A 21,537-nucleotide genomic window follows, 5' to 3' on the forward strand; every position below is an offset into this window, starting at 1 on the left:
CATGGCTGTGACAAGGAGACAGATAGAGAGGAGAAGGCTGCACTGCACGTTGCACAGCCGGTCTCCAATCTTCTTGTCATAGGGATATCGCCAGAAATGCAGGCAGGCCAAGAACACAAAAAGGGCCAAGGCACAGACAACCCAGGAAAGGGGGGGGGGGGGAAGCAGGCCAACGAAGCCGAGGTACAGTGCGAGACTGACTGAATGTTCAAGAGGCAGAAAAAGGAAGGAGGGGACAGCGTGTGCTCGGTCAAAACAGAATGCTAACCCTAACGTAGCATCGCAGACAACCCTATGTATTGAAGTGCACGGACAGCAGCGGATGCCGGCCATGTATTTAGGCGTGTGTGCGGCAGCCGACAAGGCCCCGCGAAGTTAAGTTGTTACTGACATTTTAGTGGAACAGATAGAGAGACATGCTGTATTTTGAGGAGAGGTAGAACAGGGCTTTTTTGGGTGACGAAGGTGCAAGGTAGGCTGTGAGAGAATGACTAGCAGAACAGTGGGTATTTTATGCATATGTATGGGCTGTGATTGGCTGACACAGGGGACGGAGAGGGTGAAGAGTGCGCAGACGGGGTTTGGCAGCCCTCATGTGCCTCAAGTGCGGAGCTTTATGGGCTTTTGTTTACTGTTTACTGTGCCTGTTTGGACTTTGTTTGGGATGGCTTCGTGCTCATGCATGACAAGGCCAGGCAGTAGCAATAGAACAGCGAATCCCGCTTCTCAGTTATCAGGTACGGGATTCGAGGTTGAGTTGGCCCCCGAGGCGAGGTGAGGCGTGAAGATGCTACGGTAGTATGAATCTAGAAGATGGTTAGGAGGAAGAGGGGGGGGGGGGGGAGAAGGGGAGGAGGAAGGAGAGAGGAAGGAGAGAGGAAGAGCTCATGCGAAGTGCCGAGCCAAACCAGCAGGCCCAGAGCCTCTGTTCTCATTCTGCCGTGTTTCTTGGGGCCTTTTTAATTATTATTATTATTATTTCCTTCCCTCATCTTCTCTTTGTCTTTCGTCCAGTTTGTTCCTTTGTTGATCGGCTGGTAGCGTAGCAAATAGGTAGGTGAACGAACGGTGGAGCAGAAGAGCCTTTTTGTTCTTATTTTTATTCTTATTTTTATTCTTATTTTCAATTTATTATTCTGTGATTTTATTGTCCGTCCACTTCTGGCTTGGCACCTGGCTCGACCACACCACGACCTTTTTCGCTGCTGGGGGGAGGGGGACAGCAAGCAGGACGGAGGGGGAAAGCGAGAGCGAGCGCGAGTGCGACAAAGGCGAGCTGGAAAAGGGAGAGCGAAAGCAATACTTGGCCGAATTGGATCAATAGAGAAGTAAGAAATGTAATTGTAGGAATGCTTGGGTAGAAAAGGGGACTGACTGACTGGCGCAGAGTATGGAGGACTAGGTAGGTAGGAAGAGCGGCAAGACGAGACGGACAGCCGGACGAACAAGACATAGGGGCTCTGCCTACTGACTGCCACTCCTCTGTGCTCCTGAGTATCGTATAATATGCATCATCTAATATTGCGCATGGCACACGCAACATCCACAATGGCAAAGCTACTGCCGCTCTCTAAATGCTGTGCGTTTGCGCCGATACCTACGGTTTGCAGCAGACAGAAAGAGTTGGAGCGAGAGCCAGAGGGGGCCATGGCCGTCATGGGATGTGGGAGGGCGGAGAGGTAAGAAGACACACTGGTCGTGATGTATGCGATGTTTTTTATTTTTATTTTTATTTTTATTTTTATTTTATTTTATTTTATTTTAATTTATTAATATTACTTCCCAAGATAAAGCAAGCTGTGATGGATGTGATGTCACTGTATCTACCCATAATAAATAGTACGACGAGGTACTTTATATCTTACAAAATTCCCCCGAAATGCCTGCTGCGCGTAAAAAAAAAAAAAAAAAAGAAGCGCATGTCTACTTACGCTACGCCTGTGATCTTTTTGAACTCTAGAATGCGTGTTTCATCCCCAAGTGCGCTATTACAGCTCACCATCACGTCGCCCACCGTGACGAGACCAGCGGACCGGCGGGACTTTGCCGTGGCTGCCGTTGTCCGCTGCTATGTGCTAAGGCTTAGGTTTAGGTTTAGGCTTGTACCTCGGTGAGATAGGATCAAGCTTGGGTTTGGGCGTGGACTTGGGATTCGGTTGGGCTGGCCTTGACGTAGGCTATGCGGGCGGTGCTTTGTAGCTACTTACCGTTTCCGTGTAGAGAGAAGAATTGAAAGAGGAGGGGGGAAATTAAGGCACGTGCATTTGATGCAGAGCAGAGCAGACCAGCAGACAGGAGCAAAATAAGGGAAACGATCTGTAGCACACTCATAAACAGTTCGCTCTGTCTGTGCCCGAGTGTCTGAGTCTGAGTGGGTGGGTAAAGTTCTGAGTGTGAATATAAATAAATGAACGTGGGCACTTTGATGATGGGCTGGTGTACTTTACTGCTTGCGGTAACCAGTCTCACGCTGGACAGAAAAATAAAATAAAATAAATAAAAATAAACAAAAATAAACAAAAGACATAAGTCTAGCTGGCCGGCCAGCTTACTAGCCGGCTTATGTCTGCATCTTATTACCTAGTTTTACGCTATGCGTGTCGGCGCATAGATATGAAGAATGCGAGAGACACTCCAAAAACGAGCAGAGGTGAGGGATAAAGGAGGCAGAAAAAAAAAAAAAAAAAAAAAAACCTAGAAACTAACCGCCTCTCTTGCCCCTCTCTCTCTCTCTGCCTTTTTGCCCTCCTTCTCGTCCCCGTCTGTCCATTCACATCGTACAGATAGCGTGTACCGCCTCACTCGCGTTCTCTTCTCGGGATCCTCTATAAGCCCTTCTCCTCTTGCTACCCCCTTGCCCGTCTTCTCCGGGACGCAATGCGAGAAACACCGAGCTTCTCGGGTTCCAGACAAGGAAGAGCAGAATTCTTGCAAGGAGCCACAAGGAACTGCAAGGAAAGAAAACAACAACAACAAAAAAAAAGGGATGGCCCGCAAGACTGAAAAAGCGCAGTCTTGCTGTGGGGGGTGTGTGGTGCGTGCATGACTTGGACTGACTGGGCTGACTGAAAGCGGACGCCGTAACCTAATCTCTAGTCCTCTGGAACGGGGCTCCCTATGAACCCGAGAAGGGCCAAGTGCCTAGTGTAAAAAGTAAGCTTGCATAGCACTAAAAGCTAGCTAGGCCTGTTGTTGTCGTTGTCGTTGTCGTTGCGCCTGTGCTTGTGCATGCCTGTATGGGTCTCTCTCTCTACTACTCACATCTTTTTATGCTACTTTCTTACTCGTTCCTCGTTCCCGTCTCGTCTCGTCTTGCTCTTGGTCTGTGTCATCAGCCAACCTGGCCTGGCTTGGAAACAAGACCTCTCCGTTCCAGCTTTCCTATATCTAACCTGTTCTCCCCCTCCCCCTCCACCACCCATCTCCTGTCCCTGCTTCTCTGTCATTGTCAAGTCTGTCTTTGTCTTACACACAGAGTCTCTTCCCATCCACCGATCCCCTTCCTTGGGTCGTATCGTATCCCTTTGTCCTTTTCTTTTTTTTCATCTCTTTCCTGTTATTCTCCTTCTTCTTCGTGATCCTTATTGCCTGTCATACTTTTATACCTTAATAATATAAACCCCCCCCCCCCCCAAATCTATCACACGTCTCATTCACCTTCATCTCTTATCCCTTTGTTACTAGAACAACTCAGTCAACTATCTGGATAGAGCTTTCAACTGCATTAGTCTCCTACATCTTCCGCCATGGAGCCCTATGAGGAAGAGGCCAAGTTTGAGCCTGTCAACTCTGGCCACCGCCGCGATCTCAGCGGTGAAACCCAAAATAACCTTCGCAAAACTCAGTCGCGCTATGCCGACGATGAACAGGCCACCGCCGCTGACTACGACGAGTCCACTCGCCGTGAGCTGCAGCGCATTGCCACTGCCCTGTCCCGTCGTCAGACCGGCGGCACTGCTCCTTCAGAGGCCGACATTGTTGTCCCTGACTTCTCTTCAGACCCTGAGTTGGACCCTGCTAGCCCCAGCTTCAACCTAAGCAAATGGATGCAGTCCTTTGTGCAGGCACTCAAGAACGAGAACATCCACCGCACCAGTTCCGGCGTGTCATACAGTAATCTGTCGGTGACTGGTACTGGCGATGCCATCCAGATGCAACACACTGTCGCCTCTTTCTTGGCCGGTCCTGTAATGGCCGTTAACCACATGTTGCGCGGTACCCCGACGCCGCCGAAGCGCATCCTTCGCAAGTTCGATGGCTTGCTCAACCCCGGTGAGCTGCTTGTCGTTCTTGGCCGCCCTGGCTCTGGATGCTCTACGCTTCTCAAGACAATTTGCGGCGAGATGCACGGTCTGCAACAGGGTGACGAGTCTGTCATCAGCTTCAACGGTGTTCCACAGACCCGCATGGTCAAGGAGTTCAAGGGCGAGGCCATCTACAACCAGGAAGTCGATAAGCACTTCCCCCACTTGACCGTTGGTCAGACCCTTGAGTTTGCGGCTGCCGTCAGAACCCCCGCTGTCAGACCCCATGGTCTCTCGCGTGATGAATTCTGCAGGTATGCCGCCAAGGTCGTCATGGCGGCGTGTGGTCTGTCTCACACCTACAACACCAAGGTTGGCAACGACTTTATCCGCGGTGTCTCTGGTGGTGAGCGTAAGCGTGTTAGTATTGCCGAGATGATGCTGGCTGGATCGCCTGTTTCTGCTTGGGACAACAGGTAAGACCTTCGCTTGATGAAAATCATATATTCATCGATTTATCGCCCCTAGAGAATAAAAAGAAAACCCGGGCACCTAGTGGCTCGCCCCGGCTTCTCCACATGCAAATTATCGCGCGTTTGCCTAAAGTTACGCGTGCTTGCCGCTTCCGGACGGACCCACAGGAAAGCTCTTCGCTAGCTTCCTTATACGGCCGGCGCTCGCTCTTTTGCCTCCCTTACCTTCCCTTGCCCCTCTTTTTAATTTTTCTTTTTCTCTCAAACTTTTCTTGCCCCTCCATGACCTGCTGCTTGTATCGCCACCAGCACGCCATCAGCTTTCCCATGCTAACGTCTTGATCCTCTAGTACCCGTGGTCTCGATTCCGCCACTGCCCTCAAGTTCGTCCAATCGCTGCGTTTCGCTGCCGACTTCAGCGGTGGTACTCACCTGGTTGCGATCTACCAGGCTTCGCAGGCCATCTACGATCTGTTTGACAAGGCTGTTGTCCTCTATGAAGGTCGCCAAATCTACTTCGGTCCTGCCAATGCTGCCAAGGACTACTTTGAGCGCATGGGCTGGTACTGCCCGCCCCGTCAGACCGTCGGAGATTTCCTGACCTCGGTCACAAACCCCGGCGAGCGTCAGACGCGCGAGGGCTTCGAGAACCGCGTGCCCCGTACAGCTGATGATTTTGAGCGCTATTGGCTTGAATCCCCCGAGTACAAGAATCTCATGGGTCAAATAGACGCCTACACCCAGGCTAACCCCATTGATGCCAACGGCGCTGGTTTCAAGGACATGAACGAGGGCAAGGCCCTCCGCCAGATGAAGCATGTCCGTCCTGGCTCCCCCTACATCATTAGCATGGGAATGCAGATCAAGCTCAACACTAAACGTGCCTACCAACGCATGTGGAACGACAGTGCATCCACCATTACTGATATGGCTATTCAGCTTCTCATGGGCTTAATTGTCGGCTCTCTCTTCTATGATACCCCCGCTGCTACTGCTGGCTTCTTCGCCCGTGGCTCTGCCCTGTTCCAAGCTATTCTTCTCGCTGCTCTGTCTGCTATTAGTGAAATCACCAAGCTCTATGACCAACGCCCAATTGTCGAAAAACATCATTCCTACGCTTTTTACCATCCCAGTACTGAAGCTATGGCTGGTATTGTCGCTGATATTCCCATAAAGTTCCTCGCCTCGGTCATCTTCAACATCATCCTGTACTTCATGACTAATCTCCATAGGTCGGCCGGGCAGTTCTTCATTTTCTTCCTGGTTACCTTTTTGATGAAGTTTGTCATGAGCGCTGTCTTCCGTACTATGGCTGCTGTGACCAAGACTGTGTCGCAGGCCATGGCTCTTGCTGGTATTCTGGTTCTGATTCTCGTTGTGTACACTGGTTTCGTCATTCCTCAGCCTGCTATGAAGGACTGGTTTGCTTGGCTGAGATGGATCAACCCTATCTACTACGGCTTTGAAGTCCTGATCTCTAATGAGTTCCACGGTCATGAGTACACCTGCTCTTCCATCATCCCTTCATACTCCCCACCCCAGGGTGACTCTTGGATCTGCAACATTGTCGGCTCCAGACCTGGTAGACGCACTGTCAACGGTGATGACTTCATCTGGATCAACTACCGCTACAAGTGGGTCCACACCTGGCGCAACATTGGCATCATCTGTGCCTTTATGATTGTCTTCATGGCAATCTACTTCATCGCCTCGGAAGTCAACTCTTCCACCACTTCTAGCGCTGAGGTTCTCGTTTTCCCACATGGCAAGGTCCCCAGCCACATGGCCAATGGTCACAACCGTGCTGCCCAGAACGAAGAACTTGCTCATTCCGGCAGCAACTCCGAGAAATCAGCAAAGGGTGGACACGCCGGCGACACTACTGCTATTGAGCCGCAGCGCGACATCTTCACTTGGCGCGATGTCGTGTATGATATTGAGATCAAGGGCGAGCCTCGTCGTCTTCTGGACCACGTCGCTGGATGGGTCAAACCCGGTACTCTCACTGCCCTGATGGGTGTTTCTGGTGCCGGCAAGACTACACTTCTCGATGTTTTGGCTCAGCGTACTACCATGGGTGTGATTACTGGTGACATGTTGGTCAACGGTAGACCTCTAGACCCCAGCTTCCAGCGCCAGACTGGATACGTCCAGCAGCAGGATCTCCATCTTGACACCGCCACCGTCCGTGAATCTCTTCGCTTCTCTGCCGACTTGCGTCAGCCTCCTTCTGTCAGCAAGAAGGAAAAGTACGACTACGTTGAGGAAGTCATTGGCATGCTGAACATGGAAGACTTTGCCGACGCTGTAGTTGGTGTTCCTGGACAGGGTCTCAATGTGGAACAGCGCAAGCTGCTTACTATTGGTGTTGAACTGGCTGCCAAGCCCAAGCTTCTTCTCTTCCTGGACGAGCCTACCAGTGGTCTGGATTCCCAGAGTTCGTGGGCCATTTGTGCCTTCCTGCGCAAGCTGGCCGACGCCAACCAGGCCGTTCTTTGCACTGTCCATCAGCCTTCTGCTATTCTGTTCCAGCAGTTTGACCGTCTTCTGTTCTTGGCCAAGGGTGGTCGCACTGTCTACTTTGGTGACATTGGTGAAAACTCGCGCACAATGCTCGACTACTTTGAGAGCCACGGCGCACGCAAGTGCGATGACGACGAGAACCCGGCTGAGTTTATGCTTGAAATCGTCAACAACGGCAAGAATAACCAGGGTGTTGACTGGCATGATGTCTGGAAGGGCAGTAACGAATCCTCCGAGGTTTCTACCGAAATTGATCGCATTCACGCCGAGAAAATGTCTGAGCCTGTTGCCGAAACGGACCACTCTGCCACTGCCCATAGCGAGTTTGCTATGCCCTTCTGGTCCCAGCTCGTGTGTTGCACTACTCGTGTCTTCCAGCAGTACTGGCGCATGCCTACTTACATCTTTGCCAAGTTCTTCCTTGCTACGGCCGCCGGTCTACTGATTGGTTTCTCGTTCTGGAAGACGGACACGTCAATGGCTGGTATGCAGAACGTTATGTTTTCCGTGTTCATGATGACGGTTATCTTCACTACCATTGTGCAGCAGATTCAGCCTCAGTTTGTCACTCAGCGTTCGCTGTATGAAGTGCGTGAGAGACCTAGCAAGGCGTACTCGTGGAAGGTGTTTATCATCTCCAACGTTATTGTTGAGATTCCCTTCCAAATCTTCACGGGTATTCTTGGCTGGTGCACCTTCTACTACCCCGTTGTCGGCATTCAGTCATCCATTCGCCAGGTGTTGGTTCTGCTATTCCTCATCCAGCTCATGGTTTACGCCTCGTCCTTTGCGCAGATGACTATTGCCGCCATCCCCAATGCTGAGACTGCCTCAGGTATTGTTACTCTCCTGACCATCATGATGCTGTCCTTCTGCGGTGTTTTGCAAACCCCTGATGCTATGCCTGGCTTCTGGATCTTCATGTACCGCGTGTCGCCTCTCACTTACTGGATTGGGGGTATTGTCAGTACGATGTTGCACGGCCGCAAGGTGGTCTGCTCAGAGGCTGAGGTGTCGAGGTTCAACCCGCCCTCGGGAATGACCTGCGGCACGTACCTAGCTGATTACCTGGCCGATGCCATCGGTGTGCTGCAGAACCCCGACGACACAAGCGACTGCCGTTACTGTGCCTACACTCTGGCTGACCAGTACCTGGCGCCTAGCAAGATCAAATGGAGCGAGAAGTGGCGCAACTACGGCATCATGTGGGCCTTTGTCATATTCAATATTTTCATTGCCGTGGTCACATACTGGATGTTCCGTGTGCGCAAGAGTGGTGGCAAGAGTACCAAGACCAAGAAGCCTTCCGCTAAGAAGGCGTAAATGAGCGTCACTGGTATTTGGCCTTGAAAGGCGACTCTGGTGACTGTATAGTCACTGATCGAGCACTTTCATGTGTGTGTGTGTGTGTGTGTTTGTTTCTCTGTTATCTTCTAGACGAAGAACTAGATTCCATTGGTTGGTTTACGAGGCTTCCTCCAGGCACTGTTTCCTATTTGTTTTTTTTTTTCTTTTCTGCTTTCTGATGAGCTAAATCCCCCCCTTTCTTTTTCCATTCTATTCTTTTGCATCAACAGCTCAGTTCTATCTGTCTGCATGTTGTTGCCTTTTTATTTTCCCTTTTGATTACACTGTGTGTCTAGAGCTCTCTAGGATTCTAATAGGGAGGAGGCATATCAACCACCTCCGTTAACTTTTTTTCTTTTATTACATCACTTATTGTCAACATCTGGACCAACGTATTACTAGACATGTTTGCTTGTTATCTTCTATCAATACTCAACATATTTGTTATCTTATTCCAATAATGTACAAATTTATCTACCCGTCGTCCCCCCTAATAAAACATGCATAAATCTTTGTAAAACTTACCTTAACATTGCCTACTCTTTCCTCCCCCATAGATCGCGCCACATATCTCGTAAGCCATATCTCCCGGGTGTATCAAGAACCCGTCTCTCGGGTGGCCCTCCTCCATCTGCACCAAAACTAAACCCCCAGCCAGTGCCACGACCCAAGATTTGGCCCAGTCCAGTGCTATTGACACGCGCCGGCCGCGTCTCACTTGTGCGCAAAGCTTGCTCTGCTTGTGCTGCTACCTCAGCATAGCACAGGCGCAGCTCGCTATCAATGGACAAGTATGCCTTCTTTGCGAGGTCGGGCGCCATTAGATTGTAGGAACGCAGGAGTGCGTTGACTTCGGCGATGGACAGGGCAAGGAACGTGCGTTCATTGTGCTCCCAGTCTGGATCGCGCAGGGGCGGGGGGGAGGGCACCATCGGACTACTGTCGTTGTTGTCGGGCACAGTGCCAGCTTCTACTGGAACGCCCGCTCCTCGCCCTGCCTTCATCACTACGTCGTCTGTAGCCCCGGCTGCTACAGAGCCCAGGCCAGTCGTAGGCCCGCGCGGAGGCGGATTCCAGCGGGCTTCGGCGCAGGCATTTGCCCTTGCCCGGGAGATGCGCTCTTCTAGCGAGCTTGCCCCTCGGCCCGAGCTACTGCCAAGCAGGCTGAGTAGCCGAATCTTCCAGCTGGTGCGGATCCGATTACGGAAGGTTTCGGTCGCTCGGGTTATTTCCTGCTGCTTGTCGATCCAGGGCGGCGCGAGGTCCTGGCGCTTCAGCATATTATTCATTATGTATTCGGTCTACAAAGATCGTTCAGGGTTAGCACTCTGTCGGCTTTAGCTACCGTGTGGTATGTATGGATTGCAAGGTGGCCTGTCTGGTTCATTGGTAGGAGAAAGGCTATACCAAACCAAACCAACCCTACTTACTGTGTCGATAAATGGGTTACTCCCCCCTCGCTCGTCTCGCTGTACGCCTGGGCCACGTGGGATGCTTGAAAACGCACCACGTGCCATGGCCGCCTCAATTCGTTCGTTGGCTAGTGATGCTAGTCCCGAAAGCGAGTGCGGCAGAGCACGTGTGCCTGGCTCAAATCGCTCTTTGAAGAGACGAAGGCGCTCTTCACGCTCTGTGTCGGGACCTGATGCTGCCAGGGTAGCCGTTGTCGTGGCTGTGCCTAGAATTGGGGATGGCGCTAGGCCTGGAGCTGGGAGCGTCGATGCTGACCTCCCTTCTAGAGCCGCATAGTCTGCCGCCGCATCGCGTGCCCGCGCAATTCTCTCTCCTGGTGACGCCCACACCGCCCGCCGCGGCCGAAGATCCACCACATTGGCGCCTGGCGGGGGTGCGCGTAGTTCGACCGGCAGCCTTTTATGTGCATCGTCCAGCATCCGAAGCACAGCATCGGGCGCTTTCTCACTGCCGTCCCAAGGCTCTGATAGGGCTGTATCACGTGTGCCACGCCCCGCTGCGGCGGGCATGGAAGTGGCGGCCGTAGTAGTGGCTGATGGAGGTGGCGAGGCATGCGAGATTTTGGCAAGGAGTTTAGCACGGAGCGCGGGTGAGAAGCCGGCATTGACTATGGATTGCCGGCCTGCGAGACCGCCAGTGTAGAGCGCTTCCTCGGTGGCGTCTTGAAGGCGCTGGGCGAGGGGGCTGAGCGGAGCATCGTCGTTGGGGGTTTCCGGCTCAGTTGTCGTGTTGGGAATCTGGCTAACCAAGGGGCTGGTATTCGATGTGGCGACGGTTGCAGCTGCGCTTGACTCTGAGTGGTTTGTAGCTGCCGATTCCTTGTTCTTAAATGGCGGGGCTGCTATTTCCGATGGGCCTTGTGAATTAGACGATGTTGATCGGGTGAGAGATGGTAGACGGGAGGAGGGGCGCTGGGCCAACGAAAGCGCGCATCGGGTAAGCGGCAGCATCTCGGTGTGTCTATGCGGATTTTCGCCAAACAGCCTGATGGATTTTTGGCAAACGACAAGTAAACGTAAAATTACCTGTCTGGTGACGATGACGTCGTTGATGACTTTGAGAGTGCTAATAAAATGGTTCCTTCAGGTGAAGCCGCTATCGATAAGCAGGTGGGGCTTTTGAGGATAGACACACAAGTGCTTGCATATAGCACAAATACGTACTATTGTATTCTTTAGTATTTGCACGTTTAATATAAAATCACCCTTATAAAGAAACTTAGCGCTGTAGACAGCCATGACACCTAAATGCTTTTACTCTATATAATGTACAAATTACCGGTAATATCAATTTTCGTCGCCTTCATACTCTGCTGCACACCACGTAACACGGCAGCCCGCCAGCGGACTTCTCTTTCTTTTCTTTCTACCAAACCTCATGTGTCCTACAACACCACTTTACCTTCCCCCTCACTTTCCTCCTCTTCTTCTAAATCTGGGAGCGGGCCTAACCCGCTTACATTCGAGGTGACACCTGGCGATAGCGCTGTGTTCAAGGTCAGTGAAATTGGCGGCGCAGATGACGCAGCAGATGCAAGCGGGAATTCCCGTGTAGGTGGAAAGCCAGCAGTTGTAGGAATTTGGGTCTGTGTCTGTGTCTGCCCTTGCGCTTGTGTTTGAGCCTGGCCTGGCACTCCCCCACTCCCACTACTTGACACTGGTGAAAACAGTACCCTTAGCCCCGATCCACCCACTGCCGGTGCGACGCCGATGCTTGTGCGTGCGCTGCTCAGTGGATTTGTGCTCTCTAACTTTTCTAGTTCCGTGTCTCTACCTCCTGCCGCAGACATGGCATGTAGATGCTCGTTGAGCCCTGAGCTGACACCCACAAATGAAGCTAGCGGCGAACTGGCGCCATCTGCCCGCTCAGACCGTGGCGAGCCGTGGTTGCTGCTGGCTTGAGAGCCTCCACCCCATGCACGTGAGCGTAGGCGCAAAAGCGTAGACATGGACATGCTCTCTTCGTTATCGGCAATCATGGCTAGCTGTGAAAGCCCAGGGCTAGTAATGGCAGAGGTTGGCAAAGTGATGCCGGGGAGACTCATGATGGAGTTGCGGTTGGAGTATTCCGAGCGTTCAGTGATAGGCGTCAAGTTTGGTTCTCGCACAGCTACCCGACCCGAGTCGCTGCGTGAGATTGTCGACATTCCGGCAGGGCCGAAAAACCCTCCATTGGAATACTCGTATTTAACAGCGCTGTTGAGCTGATGAGCCTGATTCAGCGGTGCAGAGTAGAAGCCGAATTCCTGACCGTACCATCCGTCATAATCATTAGCAAGGGCCTCGGCGTTGGCCTCTTCGATAATCTTGCTGTCGTCTGCCTCATCGAGGTCAAAATAGTCATCCATATCGTCGTTTTCATAGTCAGCCATGTTAAAACCACCGCCTAGGTCCAAGTCGTCTGCAGCATCAATTTCCACATTCTTGTCGCCTGCCCCAGCCCTGGCTGTAGCAGCAGCGCTATTACCTTGGCCGATGGGTTGGCCCCTGTCTTGACCATGGCCATCATCTACCTCCGAAAGCCAAGAATGGCGCTGAAATTTCCCAGCATCGGCCGCCTTTTGCGCTGCAGCAGCCAGTGCTGCCTGATATGCCATTACATCTTCTGGTCGTGTTTCGGGCCCAACGCCGCGGATCTCATTTCGGAGACCCATGTGAGAAAGGCCCATTGCTATGGCAGCGTCATGAGTAGCAGCATTCTCGGGTGATATTTGTTGAAGACACTCGGCATGGTGTATGGGGTAGAAATTCGGAATTGTGATAGGGCGGAGCGTAGGCCGAGGGTCCGACTGCTCTGGCTGCAAGTTGGAGACATCTAACGAAGGCTCCGGGGCTAGAGCTGCACTATCTCTTTTGAGTTTATCACGACTTTCGCAGAGTCTTTGCTGAGCCATGGCAAATGCGCCTGGGATAGGACGGCCGTACTGATCCGTATCATCCATATCGAATATAGACTCATCAAAGCCAGCATCATTTCCCGTTGTGAACTCATCAGTGATGAACTCGCCAGAAAAGTCATTGCTAATATTTGCATCAAAAGTATTCTCCTCTCCCTCCAAGACTCCGAGTCTCTCGTTAGCTGAGGCGCGCATCTGGAATTGCTCCTGCATCTCAAGCGGGATGGCCTCAGGCTCAGCTTCGCCAATAGAGGAAAGGGGGGAATTGATGCGAACGTAGACACCGGACGGAGTGGCATCTCTAGCCATCATCACATCAAGACTTTTCTGCGTTTCTTCAGAGTCCCTTGGATGGTCTGCAGCAGAGCCCAGAGCCCCAACGGCTGTCGAGGTTTTATCATCAGGAATATTCCCGGGGCAGGGGCCCCAACCGGAAAGAGACTTGCCTGTGCCAGGGGGCGTCTCATTAGAACAAGCAAAGCCAATAACGCGGCCTTCAGCGTCCCTTGGCGTAGCCTGAACGCCAAAACTCCGCGGAGATGCAAGCTGAGAAGTCGGGTTGGAGCGCTGAAATATAAAGGCTGCAAAGTTTTGAGAGTCGCGCTTAGCAGTGGCGGCGGCAGATCGGGTTGAGTGTGGAAGAGGCGTTTCGATTATTTGTTCCACGACGCGAGATTCACATTGAGGGTCCGAGACAAGAGGAAACCGCGTGCTTTTGGTCGTTTCCTGGGGGATGTCTTGGGCAATGTCTTGAACAGTGTCTTGAGTTGTGTCTCGATTAGTAGATGCAGTCTTGTCGTCGATAATACTGTGAGCGATGGGGCTGATAGCGGTAGCCGTATCCGGAACCTCATCAAGAACCGCAGATGACGTGGGCGCCGAAGAAGCCGCTAAAGTGTCAGCAGCTTCCATGTCAGCCAGCGTCATATGTCCCAAGCCTTCTTGCACGGGGGCAACATCATCGGCCTCGTAGCCGTTATTGGCGCCGGAGTACTGCTCGTCATACTCGAACGGATCTTCATGCTCCTCATCCTCTAGAATTTCGGCTTCATCATAGTCTAGATTTAAGCCGGGGATCTCCTCTTCTAAGCCGTCGTCGTCCATCATGTTATCATAATCAAAGTCGTCCATATCAAAGTCGTCGAAGCGATCATCGCCTTGCACAAAGGCATTCACCTCGGCCGGCTCTTCAGGCGCCTCGCCCCTCTCTAGTTGGCGTTGGCGATGGCGCTCCTCCATAATCTTTTCCTGCTTTGCTGCCCCGATCATGTCAAAGCTGAAGCGTGAGGATGTGCTTTTCATACGCCGTGAGATGGACGAATGCAGTGATATTTCCGACATTGATATTTTGCGGGATATACGAGACTTGAAAGAAAATGTGCGCGAATGTCCTTGGGCTGTGGTTTCATGGAAGGCATCCTCGCTCTTTCCAGTAGCTGGTTGTCCCACTGAAACCGTGGATGGCACCGATCGGAGAGAAGCTGGTAGAGAAGCAGCGTCCTTCACAGCAGTAGTGGGATCAGCAGCTTCAGAGGTGGCCGAGTTCGGTTGCGGGCCAACAAGAGTTGAGGTTGAAGCTGAGGTAGAAAGTTTGGGTAGGTTGTAGACATGCAGGCCGCCGCTAGTGTTGACATGGCTATGGAAGGAATTTGTTTGGGGGGGAATAGCAGAGCTTGGAGCTCTCTTGGACCTTGGGGCGCTAAAATCGTGCACTCGGGTGCCTTTAATGCGGGGGTCATATGCAGGCTCTTCGGCAACACGGCCAAGGGGGATGAGATCCGGAACACTGTTGTTGCCCTTGCGGCGCAAAAGTAGAGTTGAGACCGGGCGCAAGAAGGTGATGCCTTTGGTTTTTTTTGGCGGGGCCTGTTGTTTTTCAGAGGCAGAACTTGGCCCTGAAGCTGATATGGTGGTCATAGGACCCATAGGAATACCAGCATTATTGGCTAATATGGAGGATGGAATACCGTGCTGCGGCTGCTGCTGCTGCTGTTGCTTTTGCATTTCTTGGTGGTTTTTAATATCGGTGGGTGTCACAAACGAAGGGCTCTTGTCGTTATAGGGTGGCGATAGGATGGAGCTTGACGGACTGGCATAGCCAGGTGACGGCTGTGCAGGTAGGGAATAACGGCCAGCAGAAAAATTGATGTTGAGAGATGTATTTATCGGAGGCAATGGTGCCGGATTCAAGGGCTCTGGGGGGATATACGTTGAAGAGGAGGTGGTGATTGCACTAGAGCTATTACCATTGGTGTTGTTTGGTGTGTAAGACGGGCTCGTATTCTCACTCCCCACCCCAAGCCTAGGCGCGCCTGAACCTGCAGATGCAGATGCAGATGCGGCTGTCTGCTGACGTCGAGACTGGTACTTTAGCAAAGCCAGACCGCCAATAAACCCAGTTGAGGGGCTGTTGTCATCTGGTATTGGCGAAGATACGGTAGATGCGGGCTGTCGAGGAGATACAGCGGAGGGTAAATCGCTTGCGGTATCTTGGGGTATAGACGGTAGGGCAAACGGGGCAGTATCAAAGGCAGAGCCGCTGCCTAAGCTAGACGGGGAGAGAAAGAGCGATTTTGTTTTAGAACGATGTGGTGATGAAGTGCGCGAGGCCGACTGTGATTGCGACTGAGAGTGTGTTTGCGGTTGTGACAATGGCTGAAACTGCGCGTGTGACTGTAGATACGGCGAATTCCCTTGGCTTCGAGACTCTGGTTGAGACCGAGCCTGGGCCTGGACCTGGGCCTGGGCCTGGGTCTGGGCCTGACCATGACCATGACCATGGGCGATATTCAAACCATGAACACGTTGTGAAGGGGGCTGGCCATCTGCCACGGGAGCCGTTGGTAGGGTTGGCGATGTTGGGCTGGACACACCACGACGGTGGAATCGTAGGTGGGACAACATGAGGGGGTTGTGGGGTATTTCCAGGGAGATGCGTTATAAGGGTTAGGCGATGATGCGGCCTGGCAAAGCCTGACGGTTGAGCTTGATCCGATTCTAGTTGCGTGGGGGGGGTTCGAGGGAGGAGAGCCAGCGGGTGATTGTTAGGTGGTCAAGGCCGAGACCAAGGAATCAAAGCAAGGATGGCTGCAATAGTATTATTTGACGCGGGTATCGGCAACCAAGCGTGTGCTTGCGCGTCTGTATGTGGATTCTGCCTGAAAGGAATGCAGAGGCAGAGTATCACGAAGAAGATTCAGCATGGGGCCGGTGAATCAAGCCGCCCTTTCGGGGTGGGGTTTCAGAATGGATGAGAACCAAAGGTAGAGAGTTGGAGCTACTGCTTATGATCCTATGTCCGGCTTTGTACGCAGGCACGTGTCGCGATATTCAAGGTGCCAAGACTGACGATAGCGATGTTATATACCTTGAGAGAATCGGGGAGCGTGTTCGAGATTAGGCATGACAAGACCGTAAGGCTGAGGTATATAAAGAGGAGCGGGGCTGCTGAGGACTTTAACACGAGGCCTGTGATACAAAATGAGAAAGAGCTGCTTCTGCTTATGAAAAGCTCACAGATAACAAATGAATGATGGACGATGATGACGATCACGAGACAAGAAAATGATAAGGCGTGAGAAAAATAAAAAAAATTAAGGTAAGTAAATTAAAAAATAAAAGTAAAAAGTTTCTTCTGCAAAAGTTTTCACCTTGACCCATACATTTCGAGTCTGGAATAGAGAAGTTGCCCTCTTCAACAAGAGAAGCTGGTAGCACGCTGCCTGACGATTGGACAACAAAATTGATGCATGACTCGGCGTAGCAGGCGCATACATAAAACTTGACGATGGGAGTGAGAGGCGGAAACAAACGAGGGTTAGGGTTTGTACTGAAATCTGAAATCTGAAACGTTAACTAGCCATGCCAGACCCTAAGCGTGCGTCTCCTTGTTACACAACTCTCAAACCCTAGTCATTCAAGAATGCTGCAGATCGTGTTGGTTTGTCCAAGAATGCTCTGAACTCAGACATTTGCTGCTCATTGTACGTAGGCTATCCCTACTGGGGCAGCCAGAATGCAAGTCGCATAGAGACACAAAGAGAAAGTATGGAATGGACATTGCTAACAGGAATGAATACTTACCGTCACTCTCAACACCCTGATGTAGGTCTGATCGTATCGTGAGACTTGGGGGACGTTACTCTGTTGACTGTTGACTATCGTTTTTCGAGGGATTTGCAAAGATGTAATAAACAAACTCGGGAAACGCATATAAATAGGCTAGAATAGCGGCCGCCTTTGGACAGGAACAAAAGCTGTTTAGATCATCACCACGGTTGAAGCTCTTTCTTTGTCTCCTTGTATCTATCACCACCTTCGAAGCTGGTTTTGTCTTTCCTCTGCTATTTATCGATCTATTATTCGCTATACATTTCCCACTATGATTTTCTCCAAGGTCACTGCTTTTGCCGCCCTACTGGCTCCGCTGGCCGCTGCCACCCGTAACTCTACCTCGGTCAAGCCTAGCGGTCACTACGATAATGAGGCTCCCGGTTGTAAGTATTAACTTAGTATGCCTTGGCATGTACTGCATCAGCATGTGTGGAGTTAAAACAATGGACAAAGGTTTCGGGAAATCAATGCAGTCGGACCCCTGTGGTTACAACTACTAAAACTCTTCTACCATAGGTACTTCCTGGTATGTCGTGAAGCCAGGTGATACGTGCCAAGGAATTGCGGACTGGTTCCAGGTTCCTTACGACAACATCTACAGCCTGAATCCCGATATCAACGTGAGTTCTCTTTCCTGACTCCCTCCCCATCCCTTTAGGGCATGTCCTATATTTGTTACAAATGTGCTAATAGTGCGTTGTAGGCTACCTGCACGAATCTCATTCCCGACATCGCCATATGTCTTAGTGCGAGCCCGCGTCCTAGTGGCTTCGTGACCAGCTACCTGCCCACTGCGAACGCAACAACCTTACCTAGGTCAGTTCCTGTCGCTGCTGTTGAGACGCCAGCCCCCGAGGCTGTAGCACCGACAGTTGCTGCCCCGCCGGCTGATGAGATACGCAGTGGTGTTGTCCCCGAGTGCAAGCGGTACTACCAAGTCTTCCCTGGAGATACGTGTGAGTCGATTAGTCTAGCTGCTGGTATTGCAATGACCGACTTTATGAGATGGAATAATGCCGCTTGGTCGTGCAAGGACTTGGCGCTGGGCTCATATGTGTGTGTTGGACTTTAGGGGGGTCTTGACGAATAGCTGATGGTGAAAGTCGTCGAGCTGAGGCTCCTGCTATCAAGACTGGTTTGGGTGAGGGTTGATCCCTCTTAGCATAGTTGTTATTCTCAATCAAATAGCACTGCGGCTAGTCACGTATTGCTCTACTCAAGTCCGATATCGCATAACAATTGTCTTGTAAAATATATTTGCATGCGTTAGCTGTGTCTTACTAATTACATATACCACGCGCCATTTTCCGCATGTACAAAAATACTCTCATCAAGAAAGCAGTGTAACCAAGATGAAGAAAAATAACAAATGAACAAACCATAAAACAACGCTTTCCGTGTGACCACGACTTGTATGTACCACTACACCGCTTTTCACATGTTCTCTCCGTGTGGTTCGATACTGAGCTAAATAACATCTGATGTGTGATTTAGTTCCATCACTATCCTTTTACCCTTGTTGCTCCGTTGCCCCTGTCTAAGTTGGGGACGACCTCATAGCCTGTCTTTCCTGTAGTCCGGGTCAGTCGAATTGGAGAGTTAATCCTACCATGACACCGTCCCATCTTATCGTTCAGCTCTTCCCCAGAAGCTTTGAGGCACATTTATTGCCCGTAGCATCTGGCATCCATATGAATTTATGCGTGCATAAAAGGGTGCCATTGCATGCATGCAAGACCGATGCTGCATTTTGTAGCATTTGGGAAAACATGTAAATTGGCAGTGTTGGCGCACGAGCCTCAACAAATAGTTATGGAGGGAAAAGAAAGACAGAGAATAAAGAGTTGGGAGGGGGGGGGTATGACAAGAGACAGACCGTTATCGGCAGAGCCTCTATGCATGATTGATTGGAGTTGCGTTGCCTCTTATCTGTACCTGTTGGGGTTCCCCACAGAGATAGAAACTTGGCTGACACGTGAAAAAGTAGCGGATGATGGTAGCGATAAAGAGACGAGAACAGAATGAATGAAAACGGCGGGTTCATGGTATAAAACGCTTTTTGGCTTCGAAAATGAAGTCTGTGTTTTTTTGTAGCTGGCTTTGTTGGCTCAGTGGTGATCATGGCCGATTGGTCGTGTATTAGGAGAAGAGGTAGGGGGTTGAATAGAGGGTAGAACCGAAAGGGAGCTGTCTATCGGTCACTCGCAAGCTTTAGGCCTTTGAAAAGTGACAGCCAGGCAGATGTTAGGTTTGATGATTGTTACTGGTTGGCTGGGCGCCAATCAGTTTGGGCGTCTTATCTCTCCCCTTCCCATTAATGTGTTGCTCTCGCTCGGGTCGTTATTGAAACAGAAAACAAAAAAAGAAAAAAAAAGAGGTAGTTTTGATAAAGGAATCTCGTGAAAGCTTTAGGCTACCAGCGAGGCACCGCCCGACTCAATGGCGTCAATCTCGGTAAGATCAATGCGAGTGTAGTGATAAGCAGGCGGAAGTTCAGAACGGTCAAAGAAGACGCCGACGGGGGGAGCAATGGGGCCTAGGCGCGAGCCAGGCACACTGTTTCCGGAGCGCGGGGAGTTGTGAAGCGGGCCGTGCTGTTGGGCGCTGCTGCGGTACGTAGTGAAGGAGTTGTGGCGAGCAGCAGGCAAAGCGCCGTTAGGAGACATGGGATGGGCGACAGGAGTGTGGTCAATCTGGGAGGCGGCTACGGAGAAAAGAGAGTGAGTAGAAGGACTTTAACATAGGGAAAAGCCTGAATTGGCGACTACGAGGCTAGAGAGACCACTTACGAGGGTAGACACGCTTGCCGAGGAACTTGATCAAGGGAGTGCGCTCGGCGGCAGCGGAGGCAGCACGACGGATAGCGGTAGAGTTCATGTTTAGAAGATGAATAGATAAGTGCGACAAGACCGGAAGAATGAAAGACTCTGGTGGCTGGCGAAATGAAGCCTGATTGTTTGTATGGTGAAGAAAGAGGAAAAGGCGAAGAGGCAGGAAGCAAGAGGCTGAAGGCGTGAAGGAGGAAGATGAAGGACGAAGCAAAAAGAATTAGTGGGGCACTGAGAAAAACAAGGTGGGGACCTTGAATATAAGGGAAAGAAGGGAAAAGGGAAGGAGCACGCGGAGAGAATCGGATGATATTTGAAAATATTTGGGCACAACAACGACAAACTAGGAGGATATGGCGTGAGCGAGAAGGTGAGATCAAGGAAATAAATGAAAATGAAAATGAAAATAAAAAATAAAAATAAAAAAATAAAAAGGGTGATTGGTGAATATGGTGTGGTATATTTGTCAGGCAAGAACGGGTGAGGTGATTGCAAAAATCAAAAAAGTCTGCCTGCTTGCCGTGCCGCGGGCCCTCGATGTTTATATGTTGCTTGCCTTGCCTTGGCTCCCATATATATCTGCAACATTGTGTAGGCGCTATCCCTCTTGCTGTCTCGTCCCCCCTCGCTCTTCCCCCGGACTTTCCCCCCCAGCCAAGACAACACACAAACAAGCGCTCAAAACGGAACCCCTCCCACCGTAAACAGGCCATTGTAGCCGCCTTGTTGTCTATCCTGTGTTACGGATCCCCTATCTTGTGCTTCTCCCCTCAAGCCAAAGCCAATATTGTGTGGCCCACTGTCTTTGGCTTAAGACAGCCCCCTACCCAACGCAGGAGAACTAGTCTTTCTGACGTCTATCATACCAGTCTCTCACAACCATGATTGGCAATCTTTTCTTGTCCTAATGCGAAGTCGGCTTGGGGTCAAAGCAGCTAGATACAACCATAGTAGGATGGGGCAACATGTCTTCTCTCCTCTTCTTATACGGAGCCGGCCGCGGGATGTCTTCCTAGCTTCTAGGCAAGCTAGGGGGCTTACCTGTCTGCTGGCCTTCCTGCTTCTTCCCACCAAAGCCGCCGCTAGATAAACATCATCTCCAACCAAATGATAACAGGGATGGCCCACGCAAGCACGGGCCCCAAGACCAGCGGAGTTCGCTCTTGTTAGGTCGAGGGGAAGGTTCCCCAAAGCTGCTTGCCAAGCTCGCTGTAACGGAAGGCTTATCGCTTCTGTTTGTTTGTTCTTATCAACTGAGACGGAAATGCTAAGCGAAGAGGGAGAAGGAAGCCGAAAGACGGAGAGCCTTAAAAAAGCTGGACAGTAACCCTGATATGACTAAAATACAACCCCTTTCGGGTTAGGGTCTGTAGAGGAATCTCCGGCTTGTCTCCGAAAACAAGCCTCTAAAGCGTCAAGGGAAACTCTTCAGCACAGCATGGAATGCAAAGGCTGAAAAGAGAGGTCGCAAACATCACGGACAGAGCTAGGAATGAGGAGGCGCTGGAAATTGGGCAGCTAAAAAACAGAAATCTGCAGTATATCGCAGCCAGTAGTGCGAGCCCTCCTCCCGTGGCTTTATCTCGGCCTTTGGCTCTTATTGTCGGCATTGGCTGCTCTTAAAATTATTACTCCTATCG

General features: G+C 51.2%; 4 protein-coding genes across 4 annotated transcripts; 2 read left to right on the top strand and 2 right to left on the bottom strand.

Moving 5' to 3' along the window:
- Positions 1-3,746: 3,746 nt before the first annotated feature.
- On the top strand, positions 3,747-8,563 carry HOO65_011310 (ATP-binding cassette transporter CGR1; the record flags this gene model as incomplete). The annotated part of the gene is made up of 2 exons (XM_071005262.1): positions 3,747-4,720; positions 5,068-8,563. The coding sequence occupies 2 exons, from the start codon at positions 3,747-3,749 to the stop codon at positions 8,561-8,563; spliced, it is 4,470 nt and encodes a 1,489-aa protein (XP_070863131.1).
- A 560-nt stretch (positions 8,564-9,123) lies between these two features.
- On the bottom strand, positions 9,124-15,860 carry HOO65_011311 (uncharacterized protein; the record flags this gene model as incomplete). The annotated part of the gene is made up of 3 exons (XM_071005225.1): positions 9,124-9,888; positions 10,018-10,971; positions 11,520-15,860. 3 exons carry the CDS (start codon positions 15,858-15,860, stop codon positions 9,124-9,126), a joined length of 6,060 nt encoding a protein of 2,019 aa, XP_070863132.1.
- A 1,477-nt stretch (positions 15,861-17,337) lies between these two features.
- Positions 17,338-18,141, top strand: HOO65_011312 (Peptidoglycan-binding Lysin subgroup; the record flags this gene model as incomplete). Its single annotated transcript, XM_071006121.1, has 3 exons — positions 17,338-17,452; positions 17,586-17,689; positions 17,773-18,141. The coding sequence occupies 3 exons, from the start codon at positions 17,338-17,340 to the stop codon at positions 18,139-18,141; spliced, it is 588 nt and encodes a 195-aa protein (XP_070863133.1).
- Positions 18,142-19,477: 1,336 nt separating this feature from the next.
- HOO65_011313 (Oxoglutarate dehydrogenase (succinyl-transferring)) lies at positions 19,478-19,946 on the bottom strand (the record flags this gene model as incomplete). Its single annotated transcript, XM_071006211.1, has 2 exons — positions 19,478-19,773; positions 19,859-19,946. 2 exons carry the CDS (start codon positions 19,944-19,946, stop codon positions 19,478-19,480), a joined length of 384 nt encoding a protein of 127 aa, XP_070863134.1.
- Between the last annotated feature and the right edge of the window lie 1,591 nt (positions 19,947-21,537).

The sequence above is a fragment of the Ceratocystis lukuohia genome, assembly GCF_044167205.1.
Source record: "Ceratocystis lukuohia strain C4212 chromosome Unknown Supercontig1_pilon, whole genome shotgun sequence".
NCBI lineage: Eukaryota > Fungi > Ascomycota > Sordariomycetes > Microascales > Ceratocystidaceae > Ceratocystis > Ceratocystis lukuohia.